Consider the following 22779-nt stretch of genomic DNA (forward strand, 5'->3'; position numbering starts at 1 on the left):
GGAGAAGAACACATGGTCTGTTGTCTCATCGTCAATACCATCTGCGTTCAGTTAAAAGGCAACGTGCACCATGTTGTGCACTGCATCACGCTGCACTTCCAGATAGAAACGAGATCTGAGCAAGTCTCGCGAGACTTGCGTCAGAGGTCAAAGTTGGTGGTGCCATGTGTTTTATTCCTCATCTTCGGCATAACACCACACAGACAAGCTGCTCCCTTCAGTTAACAATTTCAATTCATTCGTAAATATTGATTTGACCGAAGGATCATCTTACTTGATCGCCATTGCTTCGCTTCCTCCGCTCAGTTGTTGTGTCGTTTCGCATGGAGCTGCCGGGTTTAGTCACCATGATTTAACTTATGTTTGAAATCCGACCGCTGCTTGGTGTCTTGGTTAACTATAGGTGGACGCTAAAGACACACGGTGAGTGTTTAAAACAATGGGACGTCACCAGACACACGAGCCATTTACTGTGTTGTTTGTTTTACGATCTATGTTTAAACTCTTACGTCTGTGTACTAACGATTTGGCCATTGTCATCTATTACACATACTCACGTTACTGTTACACCAATGGATGCTTATAGTTTAATTAGTATATATCAATCACGCCATTTCATTCATTCGTACAACTTACACCATGTATTCTACTCCACTACTGTTTGTTTCAATTTAAATTTGTCATCCAAACTTGTGATTGGCATTCTTGTTTCAAGCAATTTTATCCTGCAGTATATCTACACTTGTTTCTCGTTTGTGTAGACTGTATGTGTAAAACGTCTGCTTTGAAAATAGGTATTTTATACAAGTGCATAGAATGTCCTTTAGAAAGTGGTATTTATTGTTTCTTATGTATAATTTCACCATCGTAAGAAGTATTTTCTTAACTTTTACCTGTGTCTGAATATAATTCAAACAATGTAACAATATTTATTACTATTTGAGTCAAGTAATTCAGTGGTCTTAAGACATACAATGATTTTTAATGCGTTCCTTCCAGGTGGCCTCAGCAAGGTCTTGAGAATGAGTGAAGCATCTACGGATCAACAGACAGCTAAGCTGTTGAAACGAAGCAAAGAAGAAAATGAGGACTCCAGTGAGAGGCTGCAGGCCACGAAAAAAGTCAAAACCGATGAAAACACTGAAGATGAAAAGAGATATCCAAAAAAGAAAGTTGTCCTTCTCATGGCGTACTCCGGGAAGGGATACTACGGCATGCAGGTATAACTCACAAATTAATTTAGTCTCTTATTTTGTCAACACTGTTTTTTGATGTTAATTGACCTGCATGTTTTTGTTTTGCTTTAGAGAAACTCCGGGAACTCTCAGTTCAGGACCATCGAGGATGATCTGGTGACTGCTCTGGTTAAGTCTGGCTGCATTCCAGAGAACCATGGTGATGACATGAAGAAGATGTCTTTCCAAAGATGTGCCAGAACAGATAAGGTATACGGTTTGTTTGTAGGTGAAAGACCTTGTTTTTATTGTGTTACTATCAGTGATTTTTATTATAGTGAAATATTATTTGGGAATCCAGCAATACGAGAGACTCAAAACAGCTTTATAGGACATCTTTTGTAGGCACAGTTGCAATTCATAGCACATTTCTTCAGTAATGGAGGACTGATGGACACATCCATTGAAACCATGACATTTTTGACTTTATCAACCGTTAACTGGGAATTTTTTTTTTTTTTTACATTTGTACAGGGTGTGTCTGCGGCTGGCCAAGTGGTGTCACTAAAAGTGCGATTAATTGAAGACATCGTTGAAAAGATCAATGAGCATCTGCCAGCGCAGATCAGAGTGCTGGGTGAGACTTCTCTTAGAATAATGACTTCTCAATGTATTTTACTGATGAATCCTGACAAAAAACACTCCGTCTTAACCTTTTTAAATGTCTTTCTGTGCGCCCGCAGGACTGAAACGGGTGACTCAGGGTTTCAACTCGAAAAACAACTGCGACGCTCGTACCTACTCGTACATGCTCCCAACAGTGGCCTTTTCCCCAAAAGACTATGACACGGCGAAAATAGCAGCCTTTCGCCTGGAAGCAGAGACGCTTCAGAGGGCGAACCGTCTCTTCTCCCTCTACAAAGGCACTCATAACTTTCACAACTTCACCTCCCAGAAGGCCCCAAGCGACCCCAGCGCCCGCCGCTACATCACAGAGATGGCCTGCGGGGAGCCTTTCGTCAGCAGCGACTGCGAGTTCGCGGTGATCACCGTGCGAGGCCAGAGCTTCATGCTCCACCAAATCCGCAAAATGATCGGCCTGGTGATCGCTGTGATCAGGGGCTACGCGAAGGAGGAGGTGATGGAGCGGAGCTGGGGACAGGAGAAGGTGGATGTTCCCAAAGCTCCGGGGCTGGGGCTGGTCCTGGAGAGAGTCCACTTTGACCGCTACAACAAGCGCTTCGGAGGGGACGGGCTGCACGAGCGCCTGGATTGGTGTCGCGAGGAGGAGGCGATCAAGGCTTTTAAGGAGGCCCACATATACCCCACCATCGTCGAGACGGAGTGTCAAGAGGGCTCCATGGTCAGCTGGATGGCCACACTCCCCATCCATGACTTTGAAACCACCGCTGGAGAAACGCGGGAAAACAAGGATCAAAAACAGGTTTTTCTGCATATTAAGCATGAAATTGTAAAGATCGAGAATTGATTTTGTAATTATAAGCTCATTAAATTATTGCTCTTTCTTTTCTTTTTCAGGAAAATGCAGATGAAGGAAATGAATCGGATTAGTTCAATGGCTCGACAGAAAGCAACATTTCCCCATGCAAACATTCTTTCTTTTCATGAAAATTTGCTTTTATTTACAATGGTGTGTGAGAATGTGTGTGAATGGGTGAATGTGATGAATCATGTAAAGTGCTTTGGGGCTGCTCTCAGTGAAAAGGCGCTATATAAGTGAAGTCCATCTACTATTTACCAATATGACAGTGTTGGCATCTGTTTTTTTTTTTATGGAGATAAATTGCTGTCTCATTTACACTTGTTTATACCAAATAAGATAATAAAAGAAGCCTCTGTTGTTCCTTCTTGAAACATCCTTGTCTTATTTTCACACCAAAAATACACATGAATACCTGGTTTATTATGTTTCTACAGTGACACCAACATATAGAGTAGGACAGTAGGTCCTCATTCTTACCACAGCTGATGTAGGTTTATAGATGTCATCGAAGTAGTCAAAGTATTGGTTGCAAATTACAATCTCGGGGCTACAGGTTGCATTCTTTTTCCAGACATTAAATTCCTTCGTCACATAAGTTTAATGTAATTGTTAAGACTGATAAGTTATTTCTACATTTTATAAATATGCTCGTGAATGGTCAATTAAGGCCATGATGACGACAGTGCTTTTACATTTCATGCACATGTTAAAAAGTTCTTTAGTATGTTCAAGCTGGTCTGGACCTGCATTGTAAGCTCACTGGAAAGTGTTTATTGAAACTTCGACTTCCAGCCACCAGGGGGCGATACTTGCTGTGACGTGGGGGGACTAATGTCGCATTCAGGAACTCGCGGGTTCCTGGATGCCTGAAAGGTTTTAACCTTTTCCATTCAACGTTGCTTCAGAAATAAAACATGTATGTGCACACGTATGGCCCTACCCAGTAATTTCTAAACAATTTTATCTAATTTTTACAACCGCGGTAAACAAACCAAAAAAATTCTAATTTGTTGGTGTTGCGGTCATGATCATTGTTTTTCCTACGCTCTCGGAGTTACCTAAATGCATCACCAGTCAACATGGCGCCGACCAGAAAGCGCATCGTGAGTTCAGATAAAACATCAAATCAAAGTGTAAAAAAGGCTAAAATCGACCCCAGCAGCAGCGTTGAACGTATATTAGAGAGCAGAAAACATGCCAACGACGTTTTTGACATTCTTGAGGTCCTTCAGGTAAAATTAACTTTTATTTCTCTTAGTTTCCTGCCAAGGTTGTGCTTGTGAACTTTAATTTGCATCACTGTAACTGAGCGAATCTTGTACTGATTTGTTTTATTGACACATTTCTGTGAATTCACTATGTGTGTTTGCAGTCAGAAAAAGAAAAGGACGTCATCAGCGCCGTTGAGGCATGCAGCACGTTGTTTTGTACTTTGTTGGAAAGGAAAGATCTATTCATGGGAAAACTCCCTGCAGAAGAGGAGGCATTGAGCGGTGAGTATAGATGAATAATTCCTTTAAATGACTAGTTATGAAGTGGAGCCAAAATATCAAGGTTACAGGAGCTACACTTCATCCTATTTTGGACTCTCAGTTGTCTTGTGTTTGATCCTGGCAGCTCAGTAGGCATGAATGTTTCTGAAAATGTGTTTTTTCATCGTTAAAGGAGGGTACTCTGCCGAGGAGAAGTACCGCATCTTTGTGCGACATCGTTATACAAGTTGTGTGGAGATACTTCTTGATCACCTCAATCATGAGCTTCATACCATCAAGGTGAGGCCAACCGTTTCTCATTCCAAATCTTTAAATTTGGACCACAGGAATTAAGTTTTATTCCACATACTTTATGAATATAGACTTGACGTTATTCCTATATAATGTTTCTAATCTAATCAAGTGTGATTAAGTGCAGTTGTATTGCAGTCTGGTATTTCTCCAGCTTCACAATTGGTGAGTGAGAAGGAAAACAAACTTGTTCCATAGTACACCACAGTGTCATGTTGGCATCAACTGATCTTCCCTTCACACTGCCTGAAAAGTATATCATAGAGGGAGCGTAGAGACACAAACAATTACACACTGTTGTATACGTTTAATACATGTTTTTGGATGCAAAAGGGCTTGCAGAAGTGGGAAAAACATGCACAGGCAGAACATACTTTAAAGAAAGCTGGAATCGAAGATGGAAGCTTGTAGTGAGATGACAATCCTAGACTATTCCGTCATTTTGCAGCATATAAACAAAAATTATCAATAGACATGTACTTTAACTCATTAAATTATACCAGAATACAGCACAAATAATGATAAACATGATATATTTCATACAATAGAAAGAAAACAAACATTTGTTTTTCTCGAACACAGCCATTTATAGTACCAAGAAAACATCACTATGATTGCTCACTTTTGCACCTTACAGAGCTTATAATGTTTCGGGAAGGACTCGGAGCCCAGCAGCAATTCACATAGTTAATATTGAGTCATGACATTATGAAGAATCCCTCATAGCCTCAAATTAACCCCATAGTTGTTCATAAGGATTGCAGACCTCGAGATGTCTGTGTTTGCAACATTTACAGACTCTTTTTCACTATTCACACCATCTTCCCGCTTTAGCTTTGGATGCAAAACTTACTCTTACTCTTTAAACAGTTTAAACTCTTCAGACTCTTTACAATTTGTCATAGTCTCGTATCAGGGGCTTCCATGTTGATATACAGTATTGCTCACTTTAGTCAGTGTGGGTAAAATGATGTTCATTCTGCATTTATCTTATTACTGTTCCACACTATCTTTTTAATTGGAAATTCCATTTTTTATTCAATCTAAGGTAAATCACAATATTAAACTCTGAATGCTTGTTGAATACAGGAGAGTGCCCTCTGCTGCCTGATAAAGTTTGCTACAGCAGAAGGACAGCATCCTCTTGAGGACTTGGACTGGAGTGAACATTACAGCTTCCCAAGGGAACTGATACAGGTGGGATTATGTCACCATCTATGGTTAAAAAAAAAAAAAAAAGCACTGCTTTAATTGTCTGTTTAAACACTTTGATTTTCATTAACCTACACAAAAATACTGAGACATGAAGTTGAATATTAACCTTTTGTCCTGAGTAACTCAATGAACCTTCTGCTGTGCCTACTGTTGTCAGGAGGTGGTGGACAACCTTTTGTCTCAAACTGCAGACAACTCCCTGCTGATCTCCAGGTTTCACGAATTCCTGGAGATGGAGGATCTGCGCTATTACGTGATGAGCTCCATCCGGGACAACATAGGCAGAGTGATGGAGAAAAACAAGGTGGCATGGAAACACATCACATGTGCTCGTAACGAAAGTCTCTTTTTCATGTGCTAAATGATGTTTGCATGCCCCCCCCCACAGACTGTGATGGCCATATATCAAAACAACGTGTTCACCCTCATGTCCAACATCAGCATGCCGAGCAAGGAGTCCGAGCTCACCAACTTTATGGTCAAACAGGAAGGTAAGCGCAGAGTTTTGAATGTTCTAAATGCCTCATTATGGGTTTCTGCTTTGTGGTGACGCTGAAGTGTGTCTTGTGTGAGCTACATAGCTGTAATCACCAAATAAATGCTTTTATCTCTAGCCAAGCATGACGACTGGAAAGCTGCAAAACTGAATGTGAGTACAATATTTTGAGTCATATCTGCAGGTTTCTGCCAGGAATTAAAATGTTTTATTGAATGACCTGCAAAATGTTTTTCTCCATCTCAGGAACACAAACGTGCATTTGAGAGGATGTGGCTTGGGTTTCTCAAGTATAAGGTAAATATCTAGTTTTTACTTGGTCGGAACTGTTCTCTTCATATCTGTAACACGGCATCATCCACATTGTGTTTAATCTCACTGGCTTGTTCATTTCTGTGTTCTAGTTGCCAAGCAGCATGTATAAACAGATCTTGGTGATCCTCCATGACTCCATTTTGCCTCATATGAGCAAACCCACTCTGATGATTGACTTTTTGACTGCTGCCTATGATGTTGGTAAGCCGTTTCTCTTTAAAATCACTTTGCCTTTTTATTTAAAAGAACTAATATTGTCAGCAATTGTTGTAATAGTTGCACTTTTTCACTAATTAATAGCTTTAATTTGTCATTGAAGCTCCTCTTGCACCCACATCATTGTTTTAAAACCACAGCTGTCCAGTAATTTATTATACACAACATTCACTGATGCACAAAAGACATAAGTGGGCGATTTGATTTATACAATTTATATATCCACAAATATAAGAAAGCAGTAGCTCTATAGTCATTTTGTATATGAAGGTGAAACTATGACTGAGCCTGTGGTTGGTCAAAACACCAATTCACCTGATCATACAAGTCACAGCAGTGTGAAGAAATATCAGCATACGTATCATGTTGACCAGTTCCTCCTAACATGCAGCCCCAACTGCCATGTAATGTTAATTACCATTGTAACCGACCTTAAAACCAGTAAATCAGAGCTAGTTTTAGTGTTTCATTCAAGTTCATGTGGATTTTAGTGAGAAGCACAATTACATATTTATAGTTTTCTCTTCTTTTTTTCACTATCATCATTTTTCACTTTTGAATCATCTGCACTTTTTGTATTTGTCCCGTATATCTCTCCTGTCACTGTAATTTCGTTTTTGGAAACATAAACAGCCTTCCGTTACAAATTCGGTTGTTTCTAAATGTTAAACGTTTTTGAGCTGTGATTCACAGGTTTGGGAAACAAAAATAAAATGGATTTATCAGGAAAGATTGATGCTCAGTGTAATAATTAAACTAGTCTCTGTAAAGACTGATGAAGTGCTGCAGACATTCTTCTCTGGGATTAACGTTGATAAACTTCCACTGACGTCCAAACCTTTAAGATAAATGTGAAACTGATTTGATTGAACAGGTGGAGCGATCAGCCTGCTGGCTCTCAATGGCCTTTTTGTTCTCATTCATCAACACAACCTGTGAGTATTACAAGAAGAGCATCCTTTGCATTGAATTGCAACGTTATTTCCAATAACTGTCTTCTTCTGACTCTGAAGATGACTTTTAAATTAGTTATATTAAATACCCTGTGTGTGTTTGCAGAGACTATCCTGATTTCTATAAGAAGCTCTATAATCTTCTTGAGCCCTCCGTCTTCCACGTCAAATACAGAGCGCGCTTTTTTCATCTGGCTAACCTCTTTCTTAGCTCCAGGTAAGGTTGTTTCGGCCTCAACGGCTGAAAGCATTATCAAAGTATTTTATAGCCAACTTGCTATTCAAAATGCCTGCCAATGAAAACACCTCTTCTGTGTGCCCGTTCTGCAGTCACTTGCCTGTGTACTTGGTGGCTGCCTTTGCCAAACGCCTGGCTCGCCTGGCTCTGACCGCACCGCCCACGGCCCTTCTCATACTGCTGCCCTTCATCTATAACCTGATCCGCCGCCACCCATCCTGCAGAGTCCTTATTCATAAGCCAAACGCAGAAAAAGGTGAGTGTCAGCCAGATTTCTGTTGATAATAAACCAAAATTCCTGCTCAGACGATGGTAGTTGATTTAAAAAAAAAAAAAAAAAAAAAAGACCTGTATATGATGCACAGAAGTCATTTAAAATAGACGATGTATGTTTGCATTCATAACGACAGAGGCTGTCGAGGACCCGTATCTAATGGAAGAAGAGGATCCTGCTCAGTGCCGTGCCTTAGACAGCAGCTTGTGGGAAATTAAGGTGCGTTTGATCGAAAAGGTGGCTTGTGGATCACCAGATTTGCTGTTTATCCATCCTTTTGCATTTTTAATTTTGTGAAAGAAAATGAGAAATTGGAAGTGTCATAGAAGATGTTTATTTTTTTGTGTTTTCCCTCCAGACACTTCAGAGGCACTATCATCCAGATGTGGCCAAAGCCGCCATGTTGATCAACACGCCGCTGTCGGATCAAGAGGAAGACATCAGCGAGGTGCTGGAGATCACGGCACATGAGGCAAGATTCTTTTCCTCCGTTTCCTTTGCTCCCAATTAAATTTCATCGACACTCATCGTAGACTCACCCGAGCAGCAAGAATAATGTGTTTTCATGCTCTCTTTCACAGCTGATGGAGAAAGACCTGAAGCAGTCCCAGGTCAAGAGTGTCCCACTGGAGTTTGAGACCGCGACACACTTACTAAAAGGAGGTGGAGAAGTGCTGGGGCAGCATTTTTGTCTGGTTTAGGATGTGTATTTTATTTTTGTAAAGTACAACTTCACATTCTTTTTATTCATAAGGGACAGCACAACTGACTGATCCTACAAGTTGTTTACAGGTTTTTGAGACTTGCAGAAGGAGGAATACAAACAAAATCATGTCGTTGAGAAGTGTAATTGTGACCAATGTACATCAATAAAACCTTTTTCAAAGTTTACGGTTTGGGGGAACTCGGTTTTCTATTTTTGAGACTGCTGCATGGGGATGCACATGGCTGCATCGTCAGAAGTCCTTGTGTAACACTGATGTGTTTGTAGTCTGGATGAGGTTTTGGATAAAAGCATTACATTTCGGCTCATGCCACATAGAGTGAAATATAGTTCAAGCTTTTATTTCTTGAAATGTAGATTATGGCTTACAGATAGTGAAAACCTAAAATTCAGTGTCTCAGACAATTTGAATATTGTGGAAAAGTTCAGTTTTGGAAAGTCATGGTGTCGCACCCTCGGCTAATTAACTCAAAACACCTGCAAAGGTTTCCTGAGCATTTAAATGGTCTCTATCTGGGGCACTAGACTGCACAATCCTGGGGAAGACTGCTAAATTGACATGTCCAGAAGACACTCATTGACACCCTTCACAAGGAGTGTAAGCCACAAAGGGTTATTAGTAATAAAGCTGCTTGTTCACAGAGCGCTATATCCAAGCATGTACATAGAAAGTTGAGTGGAAGGAAAAAGTGCGGTAGGAAGAGGTGCACCATTAAAAGGGATGACCGCAGCCTTGAGAGGATTGTCAAGCAAAATGCATTCAAGAATTTGGGGGAGCTTCACAAGGAGTGGGCTGAGGCCACTCCGCACAGACTAATCCCAGACATGGGATACAAATGACGCATTCCTGGTGTCAAGCCACTCCTGAAGAAGAGACAACTTCAGAAGCATCTTGCCTGGGCTGTAAAGAAAAAGAACTGGACTGTTGCTCAGTGTTCCCAGGTCCTTTTTTTCCCCCCAGATGAAAGTACATTTTGCATATCATTTGGAAATCAAGATCATAGAGTCTGGAGGAAGACTGGAGAGGCTCAGAATCCACATTGCTTGAAGTCCACTGTGAAGTTTCTTCAGTCTGTGATGATTTTGGCAGCCGTGTCATCTGCTGGTGTCGGTCCACTGTGTTTTCTGAAGTCCACAGTCAACGCAGCCATCTCCCAGGAAACTTCAGAGCACTTCATGCTTCCTTCTGCTGACAAGCTTTATGGAGATGCTGATTTCATTTTCCAGCAGGACTTGGCACCTTCCCCAGACTTCCAAAGTTACCAAAAGCTGGTTCAATGACTGTGGTGTTACTGTGCTTGATTGGCCAGCAAACTGGTCTGACCTTGAACCCCAGAGAGAATCTATGGGCTATTGTCAAGAGGAAGGTGAGAGACACCAGACCCAACAATGCAGATGACCTGAAGGCTGCTGTCAAAGCAACCTGAGCTTCCATTATGCCTGAGCAGTGCCACAGGTTGATGGCCTTCATGCTAAGCAGCATTGACGCAGTAATTCATGCAAAAGGAGGACCGACCAAGTATTAAGTACATAAAAAATGACAATATACAAACTTTTCAGAAGTCTTACATTTGTGTTTAAAATATCCTTTTTTTCTTGATCATGTGTAATAATAAAATTTTCAGAGACATTGAATTTTGAGTTTTCATTATCTGTAAGCCATAATCCTCAACATTTCAAGAAATATAAGCTTGACATATTTCACTCTGTGTGTCATGAACATATATCATATAATGTTGAACATTTTCATGATTTTCTAATTTTTGCAGACCTCGAGATGTCTGTGCTTGCAACATTTACAGACTCTTTTTCACTATTCACACCATCTTCCCATGTAATTTTAGTCATACTGAAGTGCAATTTGCACCATGTAATCAACTTCAGTGAAATATATATATATATATGTATGTATAAATGTAACACTGAATTACTGCCCATAAATTCATGTGACTATGCTTTTCTTTATGCTCTCTTTGTACAGGTGAGTGGTTGGCCTGAAATACTCTTTTTCCAGCTCATCTCCACGTTTCTTGCTCTTGTTAAGCGTGCCATATGGTCACACAGCCGGCAGCCCCGGGTACAAGAACACCATGAGATAAAATTCTGAATCATAACCGACTTCTGTTTGGAAAGAGCAAGTCATATCACTGGGAAGCAACGTACCTACCGACAGCAATGCCTGCTGACAGCATCAACATATATCTGAAGTGATGGAAGCTACTGGATGGGTTGTCTATTCATGTCATTTCAGTTTGATGTGTCTTTGTTTTTTTTGTTGTTGTTTTTTAACTTTGCTTGGCACACAGAACAAGAGTGAGAAGCTTGCCCTAAGAAGAGGATGAGAGAGGCACAAGTCCTTTTATTGAATGGGTAAGTTCAATAATTTATATATTTTTTAAAGTAATTGAAACTACAGCTGCATCTCAGAAATGTGTTTATTTGTGCCATTATTTAAGTCCTATTACACTTAAGACCTGTTTAGGCAATCATTATAACACTATAATATACTAATCAAAATGTAAAAAAAAATGCTTATATCTTTGTGGTATGCATGTTGTAAGTATAGAAATAATTGAGAAAAGCATTTACCTTGATTTTCATTGTTTTATACAAGCATGTATGTTAAATTAAGCTAGATCATGGCTTCAAAGCCATCCACAACTATGTTTTGTTACATTTTTCAAATATTGCAAGAAACAACCTTTTATAAAACTTTTTCCAGCAACTGTCTGGACAATTTTGTGAAAACTGGAGCGGGGAATAAAAAAAAAAAAAAACAAGTAGAAAATGACACTAGAATTTTGTAAGGAGGAACACAAAGCTTCATAATATAAGTCATATTATGAAATTAATCAAAGTGATGGGTAGATTAGTTAGTGTGTGTGTGTGTGTGTGTGTGTGTGTGTGTGTGTGTGTGTGTGTGTGTGTGTGTGTGTGTGTGTGTGTGTGTGTGTGTGTGCGTGTTATTGTTGTTGTTGTGTGTGGCCTCCGCCTCCACAATCCCTGTGAGGAAATAGAAGCTGTCCAAGGTGAGTCAGTACAGAGAATCTGTTTGAACATTTGGCCAAGATTTCAAGACAGGCAAATGAAGAGAGCCATTTTTAAAAGATGTTTTTGTCTCTCGTGAACAACAGCCCCATGGTGGCGTAGTAAATCGGCCTCTTTGATCACAACAAGAACAAGTTTCTCGGTGTCGTTTGCATGTTCTTCCTGGGTTCAAAAACATGCACGTCAGATGAACTGCTCACTGTGAATATGAGTGTTTTTGCCCTGTGATGGAACCGTGACCTGTTCATGGTGTATCCAGAGTAAGCTGGGTTTCCCCCACCCTGACCCCCAGTTGGATAAAGTGCTGTACAAGATGGATGAATTATATCAGTTTAAAACTCAGTGAACAGATGACACAAAGCAGAGGCGAGCACTTCTCGTGATGAAGCAGCAGCAGGAGGATAAAACCTGCTGAGGTACAAGCAGCATTAACTTTCAACTCCCTGCCTGTGTCACCGCCCTGTATTGTGTTCACTGTGAATACTCTGGCGTGCCAGGAAGTGTGTGTTTGCACAATGTTACAAAGCAGACCGGCGTGGACGAGGATTTAGCGCCAACTTATGAAAGCTTATGTTTTTTTTTTTCCCCACTCTCTCCTGATATTGTGCTGCTGTCAGACAGTAATCCTCTCTTACGTAAGAGAGTGTAGCTTCCGCTCTCGCACCAAACACACACACACACACACACACACACACACACACACACACACACACACACCAGTCAGCACCCACGGATACACTGATGTGGGGGCGACAGTGTCAGACGGGAAGGGTAATTTTACTATCATTTCATGTCTGATTTTTTTTGTCAGGGTATCATTATGTGGTTTTTAAACTGACAGTAACAAGCAGGTTTTAAGTGATTTCTTTTAAGAAGATGAATCAGCTATTTAATAAATGAATGTTCTGTTTATTTTTGTGTTTATTTATGAGTTACAATAACCATTGCTCATATTTCTCTGCATGGTTATTTTAGCAATATTAGAATTACATGCTGGATTTAATTGCAATTATTTGCTCTATTTAAAAAAAAAAAAATCTGCTGTTAAAGACTGACATGTATTGTTTTAGAAGTATGGAATATAAAAAAGGTAAAACAGGCAATACATGTTACTAAAATGAGTAGACTATACAGTATAATACTAAAGTAAAATATTTAACTGTATGCCTGCTCTTCTGTATCTGGTATTGCTGTATTTACTGTGTTGAATTTTACAGCCAGCGATTGTATGGAGGTGTGAAGACGACGGAAGGATTTTGTTGTCTATTCAGTCTATCGTCTGTGGTTGTTTGTTCGCAGATCACAATGCGGGACCACAAGTCCAGCACTGACTTGGAGGATCTGCTGAGGCAGTCCCAGATGGAGTTACAGTGGATCCAGAGACAGTTGGCCATGATCGCTGCCAGAAACCTACACCATCACCACCTGCACCCCAAGGGCAAGGTAGCGCTCGGGCCACTGTAGGACTGTGTATCTAATGTGGAGATTTATAAAGCTACAGCACTGTAAAACCACGAGTATTGTCAGTAACACTCTAGTAAATGATCGATACTATTAAATTGGTTCATTACAACACACTATCAAAACATTTTAAATAGGAGCCAAGAGTTAAAGTAATGTTAAAGATTCTTCTATTAGTATGTAGTTATTTTTTGTTTAGGTAGCTAGTCAAGTACGTACAGTTCCTATCAAAGAAGAAACTCACTCCCACCCATGACACTGGCTGTTAGATCATAAAAGCCGAATAGCTGCAAGGGCAGTGACTGTGCCGGGATCGAGCCCCCACCAGCCCTGAAGCTCTGCCCTTCACTATCACATCACACTACTTACTGTTGTAGCCAAGATGAAACTGACTGAGGGGAGATTAATCTTAGCTTAATCTTTATCCGGATATAAGTTTAAAGATCCAATTGACATTGGATCTCAGCGGATCTGTGGTTACTGACCAAACTGCTATTATCACTAAAGGCTGAATGTGTGCCACGTCTGCAGGGAGGAAGAGGTTTTATAAATCCTATTAGTATGTCTGGAAAAGGAAAATGTACACCGAAAACATTACATGGACAATCTACATTGGCCATTGTGGTGATTTTCTTTTCCCGCCTCGATTTGTTTTCTCTGAGAGGAGGAATCAGAGAGGTTGAGCAGATCAACCAATCAATCAATCAATCAATCAACTATATTTATATAGCACTTTTTTTTTTATACAACAAGGTGATGCAAAGTGCTCAACATGATTTAAAAACAGTGCAGAGAAAAAAAAGATAATTAAAAAGCAAGTGAACACACACATACATGCTGACACACACACACACACACACACACACACACACACACACATAAATGAATACATCTGAGATCTGAGGAATAAACAGTGCAACACCTGCGACCAGTTGTGAAGGTATAGTTGTTTGGTTGTTAATTGTTTAGTTTGTGCAAATTTTGAGTTTGGAGTAGGTTTTCAATCAATCCTTTCCTGTGATTTTAATCTCTTTTGATTCTCTGTTTGCTTGATGATATTTACTTTGAAAAGCAACACTTGAACTGCAGTATTCAATATACTTATATGCACATTAAGAAAATATAATCAGGAAACAATTACCTAATAGGGAGTTCTAGTTATGTGTATTTATGTTCTTCATACATATGCAAACAGAGCAAATGTGATTTGAGAATAGAAATGCTTGTTCTCTTTTTTAACATTTTCTTTCTGGTTCTTGTTAAGCTACAATCAGCTACGCACCTTTTCATTCATTTTCTTTCAAATACATATAGTTATTGGTACTTTCTTGCTCAACTTTGAGCTGTGACTGACAGCGACTGACAATAATTCATTTATGTTGGCCTCATGAAAAAAAAAGTGTATTACTGAAACACACAATATAGGGACAATGTTTTAAAAAAAAAAAAAGGGATTTTCATTCATCCCCAAAACTGCTTCATCAAATATTGTGTCACAGGGGGCTGGAGCTGACCTCAGCTGGGTGGAATCCATCACAGGACAAACAGAAAGAACACAAATAAATAAATAAATAAATAAATAAATACTTTTTTTTTTTTTTACTTTGCCATTGTCCAGATATAAAGATCTGCATTCATATTAAAATGTCAGAATACACCTTAATCACCTAATTGTTACGAGACGCTGTTTGCCAAAAACAAAGCTCATTTATATATTTTATAATGCATTCCCCGATTTACTGAGCACAACAGCAGAAGAGAAAGTTCATTCTGTAATTTTAAAACCCATGCAATGAAAAAAAGAAGTAATTCCAGCATTCATGTTAGTTGTGCAGCATAATCACCACTTTTATTCTGGTCATTTTATCACTAAGAGTTTTTTTTTTTTAATCTCAGTCCCGCTGTGCACTTACATGGTCTTTTCAGTTATTACTTTGAGAGATTTGTGTTTCTGACCAAATTTTTTTTGCCCCCCCCCCCATGTATTTATTCTTATCTTCACCTAGCTTGACCCGCACAAAAGTAATCCTGTCTGCTGTTGGTTTGAAACTTATGCCAGGAAGTTTTCAGGAGCACTTGACAGAAACTGGCAGGTCTGACTCAGATTAGCTGTGTGAGGCTCAAAATTTAATCCTCCTTTGATAAAAGGGAACAACAGATTATCTATCACCATCCATCAGCTGCAGTGAGGGTTTATTATAACCATATTGCACACCCTCCCTCAGCACCTGACTCTCACGTTAATAATTATGTTGAGATGATATTGAAGGCTTCTATTCATGCTATTTGCATTAAAAAAGACTTTATTCATGCTTGTTATCAGCATTCAATTTGAATTTACTTGTCTTGATATATATTTAGAAATATCATAATGTTTTGACTTTAAGCTGATTTCACATTTTAATTGGCTTCTGTGACACCAATAATAGTGTGTTTTCTCAAAATGTATGCTTTGATAGAAATGATTATTTTAGGCTTCGTTTTTCCATTCTGAATGGAAAAAGGAATAAAACGGCTGTGAAAAGGCCCCTTGATCCCAAGATTTTCTCCTGCTGCCCCTCTGGGGACTGTCCCACACTTTGAAACACCACTTAGGTATGCGATTTAACCTTCAGCGCTGAGTGAGCTAACAGTCCAGAGGAGGACAGCACACGTCTGCAATTAAAGTCCACTAAGTTGGGGCCGATCCCAGGCACTGTCGTGGTCTAAAGTTAGAAGCTTGTTTAAGTGGTTAAAAGACCATCTGCCTCCAACTATTTGCATATTTAAAAAGGAATTTGCATGTTTCTGCCCAATCTGATTTCCATCTGTCCCTGAACCCCGGTCTCTCAGGGCTTTATGTCAAGCCTGCAGAGCAATTTACAGCGAGAACCATGCGTCGACGATAAAGATGGGAATAGACAGTGAGGTTGCTAGGCAACAGAGTGGCTCTGCACATATGTTGTGCTTTCTCCTCTCACTCATGCTCACTTAGTGTCCCTTTCATTTCGTCCGCTCCTCTGTCCTATATTAATATATGTTTACCTTTTATAACAACCTTGCATACCACTACGATAATATTAAACCCATATCAGAGGATTCTCACTTCATAAGGAGCTTTTCCTTTTTTTTTTGCTGCAATCTGGAATATTCTGATACAACATTGACTGATTTCAGGGTGCAATAAATGAGTGTATGTGTTTCTATTATAGCTCTGTGATGGACAGTGGACTTGTCCAATGTTTTAAATACATTAACATCTTACTGTATTATGTTAAAATTGCTGATGTTTCTACTTTTGTCGTACGCAAAAACACTTGCTGAGTCCAGCTTACTGTTGGTATTAATGTTGAAGTTGTTGCCAATTACAATTTTACTGAACTAAAATCCTGAATGTGTAGGATAAAACCGATATTCTTCTCACTGCAATTATAGCTACTTCACCTGCAGGCCAGACAAAAAACAAGAAGTAGTTGTGTTTTAAACTCCCAGTTAAGCAGATGTGCCAACTCTAATGGTTGTAAAGGAAAGTCATTATATCTCTAAACTCAGAGGCACAGGCTCAGCAATGTCATCAAATGTCATATCATCGGTATAAAACACATCCTTGCAGGCGAGATAGAGGCTCTTTGAAAGATGACCACGATAGATTAATAATAATAATAATAACAATAACAACAACAACAACAATATTTATTATTATCATCATCATCATTATTATTATTATTATTAATAATAATAATAATAATAATAATAATAATAATAATAATAATAGTAATAATAACAACAACAACAACACATTTTGTTTAGTTTGCACTTTTTAGGACACTCAAAGACAGCACAGGGTAAAAAGAAAAATATAAATAAAAACATCAGGAAAGATATGAACTTACAATTGCTAATGTTGTTCAATACCTTTTATTATTTTATATTGTCTTATATTTACATCTATATTTACATCCCATTCTGTTTAGAAATGTGTCTTTAATAAATGTTTTAAACTCCGGGACTGGAAGTATATCTGGTAATAGGAAACATTTGTACCCTTAAATATATTTTAAGATACACAATGATCATGTTTGTCATATATTTTTTTTAATTTTACTGTATGTAATATACACTTTACTTCTGTTTTCGATGATGAAAGTCACTGCACACCAACCTATGCCACGCTGCCGCGCGTGTGACGCGTGCTTGAGCCAATTGAGCAGCACGTGCACATGTTCCTGGATGGAGACGGGAGGGAGGGATGGAGGGAGGGGGCGTAGTACGGCCAGTAGATGCGCCATTCATTCACACGCTGTGATGGGCGCGACAGAGCCGGATCGGTGGCTGTTTTTAGCCTCATGCTTGCCAGCAGCCAGCGGCTACAGCGCGGACGCACACGTGCACGCACGCGGACGTGTCGCCTCCGCTTTCCCAGCCGGTGTGTGATGTGACGTGAACTGCGGCGAGTCATTTTGGGACTAAAAGGGGGGGGGGGACTTGCCTGCAAGGTAGGCACATTGTCATTACGATCTGCAAATGCCTGCACAGTAATGGTCACACTCTTTACTCCCTTCAAAATTAAAAAAAAAAAAATGTGCTGGTGATTTTCTTTGTATTTAAATGTAACACCATACTCCCGCAGGTGATGAATTTCTCAGTGTTTTATACGTTTTCATCAAAACATCCTGTCACTATAGGTGCAATTATTAAATTCTGATTTTATCTACATATAAATATGTCTGAATGTACATCCGCGAGCTAAATAATGACAGAAATATGAGTAATGTGTCTGATGGTTGTAAAACTTGATGTCCTTCCAAAGATTGAACGTACAGATCAGGCGATCTGTTTCTTCGTAAGTTCAAAGCTGTCCACTCTTGCAAGTGTTTCCTTCACACACCAGATGGCGATATGAGCATTTACTTCAACCATCCATCTCTCCTCTACGGCCAATTCTGCTGGAGCCCATCCCATCTGACAGTGCGAGGAGGCAGGTTAAAGCCTGGACAGGCTACTAGTCCATCACAGAGACAGACAACCAAATGTACACTCACATTCACATCTATAGCCAATTTCATGCAAACTCTACAGTGTGCAGCCCTGACTACCAGTTGAAAAGAATCACACTACACATTTTCACAGTGGCCTCGTTCAAATCCACTTTCCTAATACAAACTACAACATCCATTTGACGTAAATCAGCCAACACTGCAGAAATCCCAGGAAAACAATTCCAGATATGTTTTATATTCTAATGAAGTAAACTGTTGAATGACTAGACACAACATTTATCTTCTTCATGCTGAATTAAAACCAGTAGCTATTAATTACCGGAAAAGGGGAGGGAAGCCTGGCTGTGCGGGCAATAAAGTTGTAAAAAGCCCCTATTACATAATTATATGCTGTAACATCTTAATAGCTACCCACATTATCTGCTTTGGTTAATAAACAGTTTCTCCAGCCCCCAGTCATTTGGCAGTTTTAAAGAGATAATCCATTCAGTGTGCAGCCATCATTTTCTGTCTGCAGCTTTGTGCAGGCCAGACAGTTATTGTAGAAAGTTATTTTTGCCTATTTTTTAAATTTTTTTAGTAGACCATCAACAGCTGGCTTTGATTTCATAATATTACAAAATGTATTCTACTCGTGTTATTCCTGGGATTGAATGAAAGCTTGCTTAGTGTGTTGTTCCGAAGGTCTTTCCCCTCAGCAATACTGTTTTAGTGTTTTAAGCCGGTGTGGTCGGGGACTTAACAGGAGAGACATCAGTATTTGCCTTCAGAGCAGAGTTTTGTTTCTCACAGCCCTGTTGTACACAGATTCTGAAGACACTTGCATGGATGTTGTTTAAAAGCATCTCAGAGACCGAACTACAGGGGGGGGGGGGGGGGGGGTCAGAGGACAGCAGGGAAGTAGCAGCTATCCACCTCATTACCCTGTCTGTAACCACAGTGCAGCTTAATGTCACCTGTCACTTTACGCTTCTATATTTTATTCGAAGTTTTTATTCTTTTTTTGCTTTTTTTGTTGTTGTTTTGCTATTTCTATTTAGTAAAGGTTAGTGACGAGTCTCTATAATATTGTACATATTTATTTATTTAATTAAATTCAATTTGTTTAGACTTATCCTATTTTATTTATTCTTTATTCTTTGCTCTCTGTGTGCTGCTCCTGTCCTGTAAAAAGCTGCTGGAACTTGAATTTCCCTGAGGGAGTCATCCCAAGGGATTAATAAAGTCATTCTGAATCTGAATCAGATCAGAAATGTGATTGTGTAGATACTCTGTGGAGGCGACCAACACTTCTAGGACCCCTTGTTCTCTTAATAAACACTGGCTGCATGTTTCAAGTTGTTTTTCTTTGTTGCAGAATGAATGGTAGTATATGATGGATGAGATATATTATAACATCCCAATGCTTTGCCAATTACTACATTTCTTAAGTACTTTTGGAGTAATTTGCATGTTTTACTGTCTAGCCTTTGAGAAATGCAACAGCCTCTGGTACTTCTTTTGTTTTTCATGGCTTTTATGATCTTGTTTGCTGATTTATTGGGGATAAAAGTCATATTCTTTTATATTTAATTGTTTTGTCAGACAAATGAAAATATTTCCCAGATATTTTTTCACAATTCATTATTTATAAATATTACCTTCAGCTAATAAAGCTGATAGAACTTTCTAAAAATATTGCAGCATATTGTTTATTTGATCTTCGTTTCGTACGGGGAAAAATGTATTAAGAAAAAAAACCTAAAACAGACTTGTAATGTTTCAATTTCTGAATAATGAATCCAGACAAAATGGTAAATGGAAATGGTGTCTTACTTTGTGGGTGACTTAAATAAAATAGTGTTCATTTATCAAATAATACAATTCAACCAACAACTGCTGTTCAAACCAGTCAAGTAGAATCAAACACAAGCATCGCCTTTATCAGCTGTTGTCAGTATCCTCATCCTGAATTATACTGCTCCTATTATGGAATAAAATAGCCATTTGTAATACACTGTTTGATTACACTGGATCAGAATATCCATATAAAATACAGATAAACGCTTGGGAGTGACTGCACTGTTTTATTTGGATGTGCTCAACATGTAGTTTAGAAAAGGATTTAGAAAAGATTCAACAACACAAAAGAAAACCCTTAGATGGTAAGTCTGTCAAGGACTGCTTGAGGGCTTTTCCTCTGAAATTACCTTGTATGCAGTATTTCTGAAGTAATTATTTCCTTCTGTTCTGCTGCCATCCTTGACATATTATGTTCACAAAACCTCAACCGACTTCGTATGTTGTTGCAAAAACCTGCTCAGAATCTTCCCTCCTGGCTCATCTTTACAAAGACAAATTGTCAATATTTCTTGTTTATGAAAGTGTTATGATTGTCGGAGTGGCTGTGGCAGCTTGTTACTTGACGTCTCCGTCCTTGACAGACAGCACATTTGGGCTCCTGTCCCACGCGAAGGTGGCCTCAATCAATCTTTGTCTGTCCTATCCCACCACATCTCAGCCATCGCTCGTCTCATCCCACTGATTAACCGACGTAACCTATTGTATCTTATTTGCTAACGATCAGAGTAGTTGAGTCAGCCAAACAATAGGGGAACTTGGATATTTAGATTTTTTTTTTTTTTGTCTGAAGAAAAATTAGCCGTAAAAGTAAGTTACAACGCTCCCTCGCACCACTTCTGTGTTACACCCACTGTAACCGCAAAGCTTCATATCTATAGTTTTAAACTGTTGTTAGATGTGTTAACTGCAAAGTAATGGCGGCGCTGCAAATGAGCAGAAATGGAGTGTGAAAATAAATTGTGCCTCCTGAGCTTAGTTTCATCCCCCTCTTAGTTGGTGTTCATGATGACGAGCTTGTTTCAATGGCAATAAAGCACCAATTCCAAAGGCCACATTCCTTTTTTAGTCTTATTGTGAGATCGCTGTAATGTGGGAAATGGAACCTTCTTAACTGGTATCTGTCACGGCTCCCAGCCGCGTGACTGCAACATTATTTATTGTCTTTATACATTGAACTTGTGTTTTCTGGTCTTGAGTGTCTCATAAATCAGCTCTCACTGGGATGTCCATATGGCTCAATATCTTGCTCTAAATAGGCCAACTGAATGTGTTAGTCCGACTGTCTGTTTGGTAAACCAGCAGCACTGCTTGGCAGGTCCATCTATCTCTCTGTCTGTTCTTGGAAACTCCACCATATTCCACTGGTGGGTCTATCTGTAGGCTTGTCTGCTTGGCAGGTCTGCTGTATTAGCAGGTGGATCTGGCTGTCTTTCTGTCGGGCTTGGCAGGCCCGTCATCCTGGCTTTGGTTGGCTTTCGCTGCCTGGCTAAACTGACATCTTGTCTGCAACTTTGTTTTTAGTATTTGTTTTGTGGTGAGTGATCAACTGGCGCACGACCAAGGAGATCGAGTTATCGTTTGCACGTGTGTGTGAATTATTTCTTTACCAAATACCAACTGTTTTGCTAACACGCTAATTGATTTATTAGGAGAATGTAAACTGATGTGAGAGCCATCTGTTGGTTGGTCTGTCGGTGATGATTTTAAGGAAAAAGTGCTCGGAAAGAACAACAGACTTTCACCGCTTCCTTAATTTGCCTCCGAATGGAAATGTTGACGTGGAAATGTTGAAGTTGAGCAGCAATAGGCAGTGGAAAGATAAAAGTGAATAGATTTCAGACGTATGATGCAGCAAAAGGCAAAGGTTTCTTTTGTCTCGGGCGATAATGTTTTCCTTTTATAGCTGTGGTAATGTTGGAGTGGCTGGGTTCGCGAGGAGTGCTTTTTCAGGAGGCAAATAGGAAGACTGCTCCCCATTTGGGATTTCAGATCGTAGCTCTCCAACATGTTTCCATTTCAATTGTTATTTTTTTTTTTTATCTCTCAAAGTAAAGAGACTGGAGAGCAACATCAAATCTGTTTTTGGATTAACATACAGGGAAGAATCCTATCTCCTGACAAACGCCAGAGCAAATTGCGTCTCCCGATCCTCAGAGTCTGCTTCATTTCAGGAGGACCAGACTGAGTTTACATCCTCTTCCTCTAAATCATCTTCCTTCTTACCTCGTCCCAACAGCTGCTTAATTCCCCTGTGATTTGAAAACCCTCTCCTGGCTGCAAAGTCTTCACTTTTTTTTTTTTTTCAAAAGCTACCAGATTGACAGCACAGCAGTTCTGCTCCAAAAGAGGACAACAAGGAACTTAAAAGTGTCACCAAGTGGTGCAAATTGACAACTTTTCTGGAGGAGGACTAACTGAGCAACACAACAGACTATCCACAGCTGTCAAGTGAGGCTTCGAGCCTGCTCGTTACAGATATGCAAGTACATTTCCACGGAGAGTTTAAGAGAGCTATAATTTGGTTTGAAAGACTATAGCCATCACGAAAATTAGCA

General features: G+C 39.5%; 3 protein-coding genes across 3 annotated transcripts in view; all 3 read left to right on the top strand.

Moving 5' to 3' along the window:
- The first annotated feature begins 204 nt into the window (after positions 1 to 204).
- Positions 205 to 3027, top strand: pus1 (pseudouridine synthase 1). The gene is made up of 6 exons (XM_080510174.1): positions 205 to 423; positions 1000 to 1220; positions 1308 to 1445; positions 1710 to 1812; positions 1919 to 2619; positions 2715 to 3027. Exons 1-6 carry the CDS (start codon positions 360 to 362, stop codon positions 2745 to 2747), a joined length of 1260 nt encoding a protein of 419 aa, XP_080366300.1. The 5' UTR covers positions 205 to 359; the 3' UTR covers positions 2748 to 3027.
- Positions 3028 to 3758: 731 nt separating this feature from the next.
- noc4l (nucleolar complex associated 4 homolog) lies at positions 3759 to 9006 on the top strand (the record flags this gene model as incomplete). Its single annotated transcript, XM_080510628.1, has 15 exons — positions 3759 to 3911; positions 4052 to 4172; positions 4345 to 4451; positions 5553 to 5660; positions 5836 to 5982; positions 6067 to 6169; positions 6293 to 6327; positions 6421 to 6471; positions 6579 to 6690; positions 7580 to 7640; positions 7765 to 7875; positions 7989 to 8152; positions 8307 to 8389; positions 8529 to 8642; positions 8752 to 9006. 15 exons carry the CDS (start codon positions 3759 to 3761, stop codon positions 8869 to 8871), a joined length of 1590 nt encoding a protein of 529 aa, XP_080366754.1. The 3' UTR covers positions 8872 to 9006.
- A 4241-nt stretch (positions 9007 to 13247) lies between these two features.
- rimbp2a (RIMS binding protein 2a) overlaps positions 13248 to 22779 on the top strand; it is a gene marked incomplete at both ends in the record, with an annotated part of 68632 nt that continues 59100 nt past the window's right edge. The window contains one exon of the mRNA XM_080510589.1: positions 13248 to 13385. Within this exon, the coding sequence (XP_080366715.1) occupies positions 13248 to 13385 (138 nt within the window). The remainder of the gene's footprint in view (positions 13386 to 22779) is intronic.

The sequence above is a fragment of the Blennius ocellaris genome, assembly GCF_963422515.1.
Source record: "Blennius ocellaris genome assembly, chromosome: 15".
In the NCBI taxonomy this organism is placed as follows: domain Eukaryota; kingdom Metazoa; phylum Chordata; class Actinopteri; order Blenniiformes; family Blenniidae; genus Blennius; species Blennius ocellaris.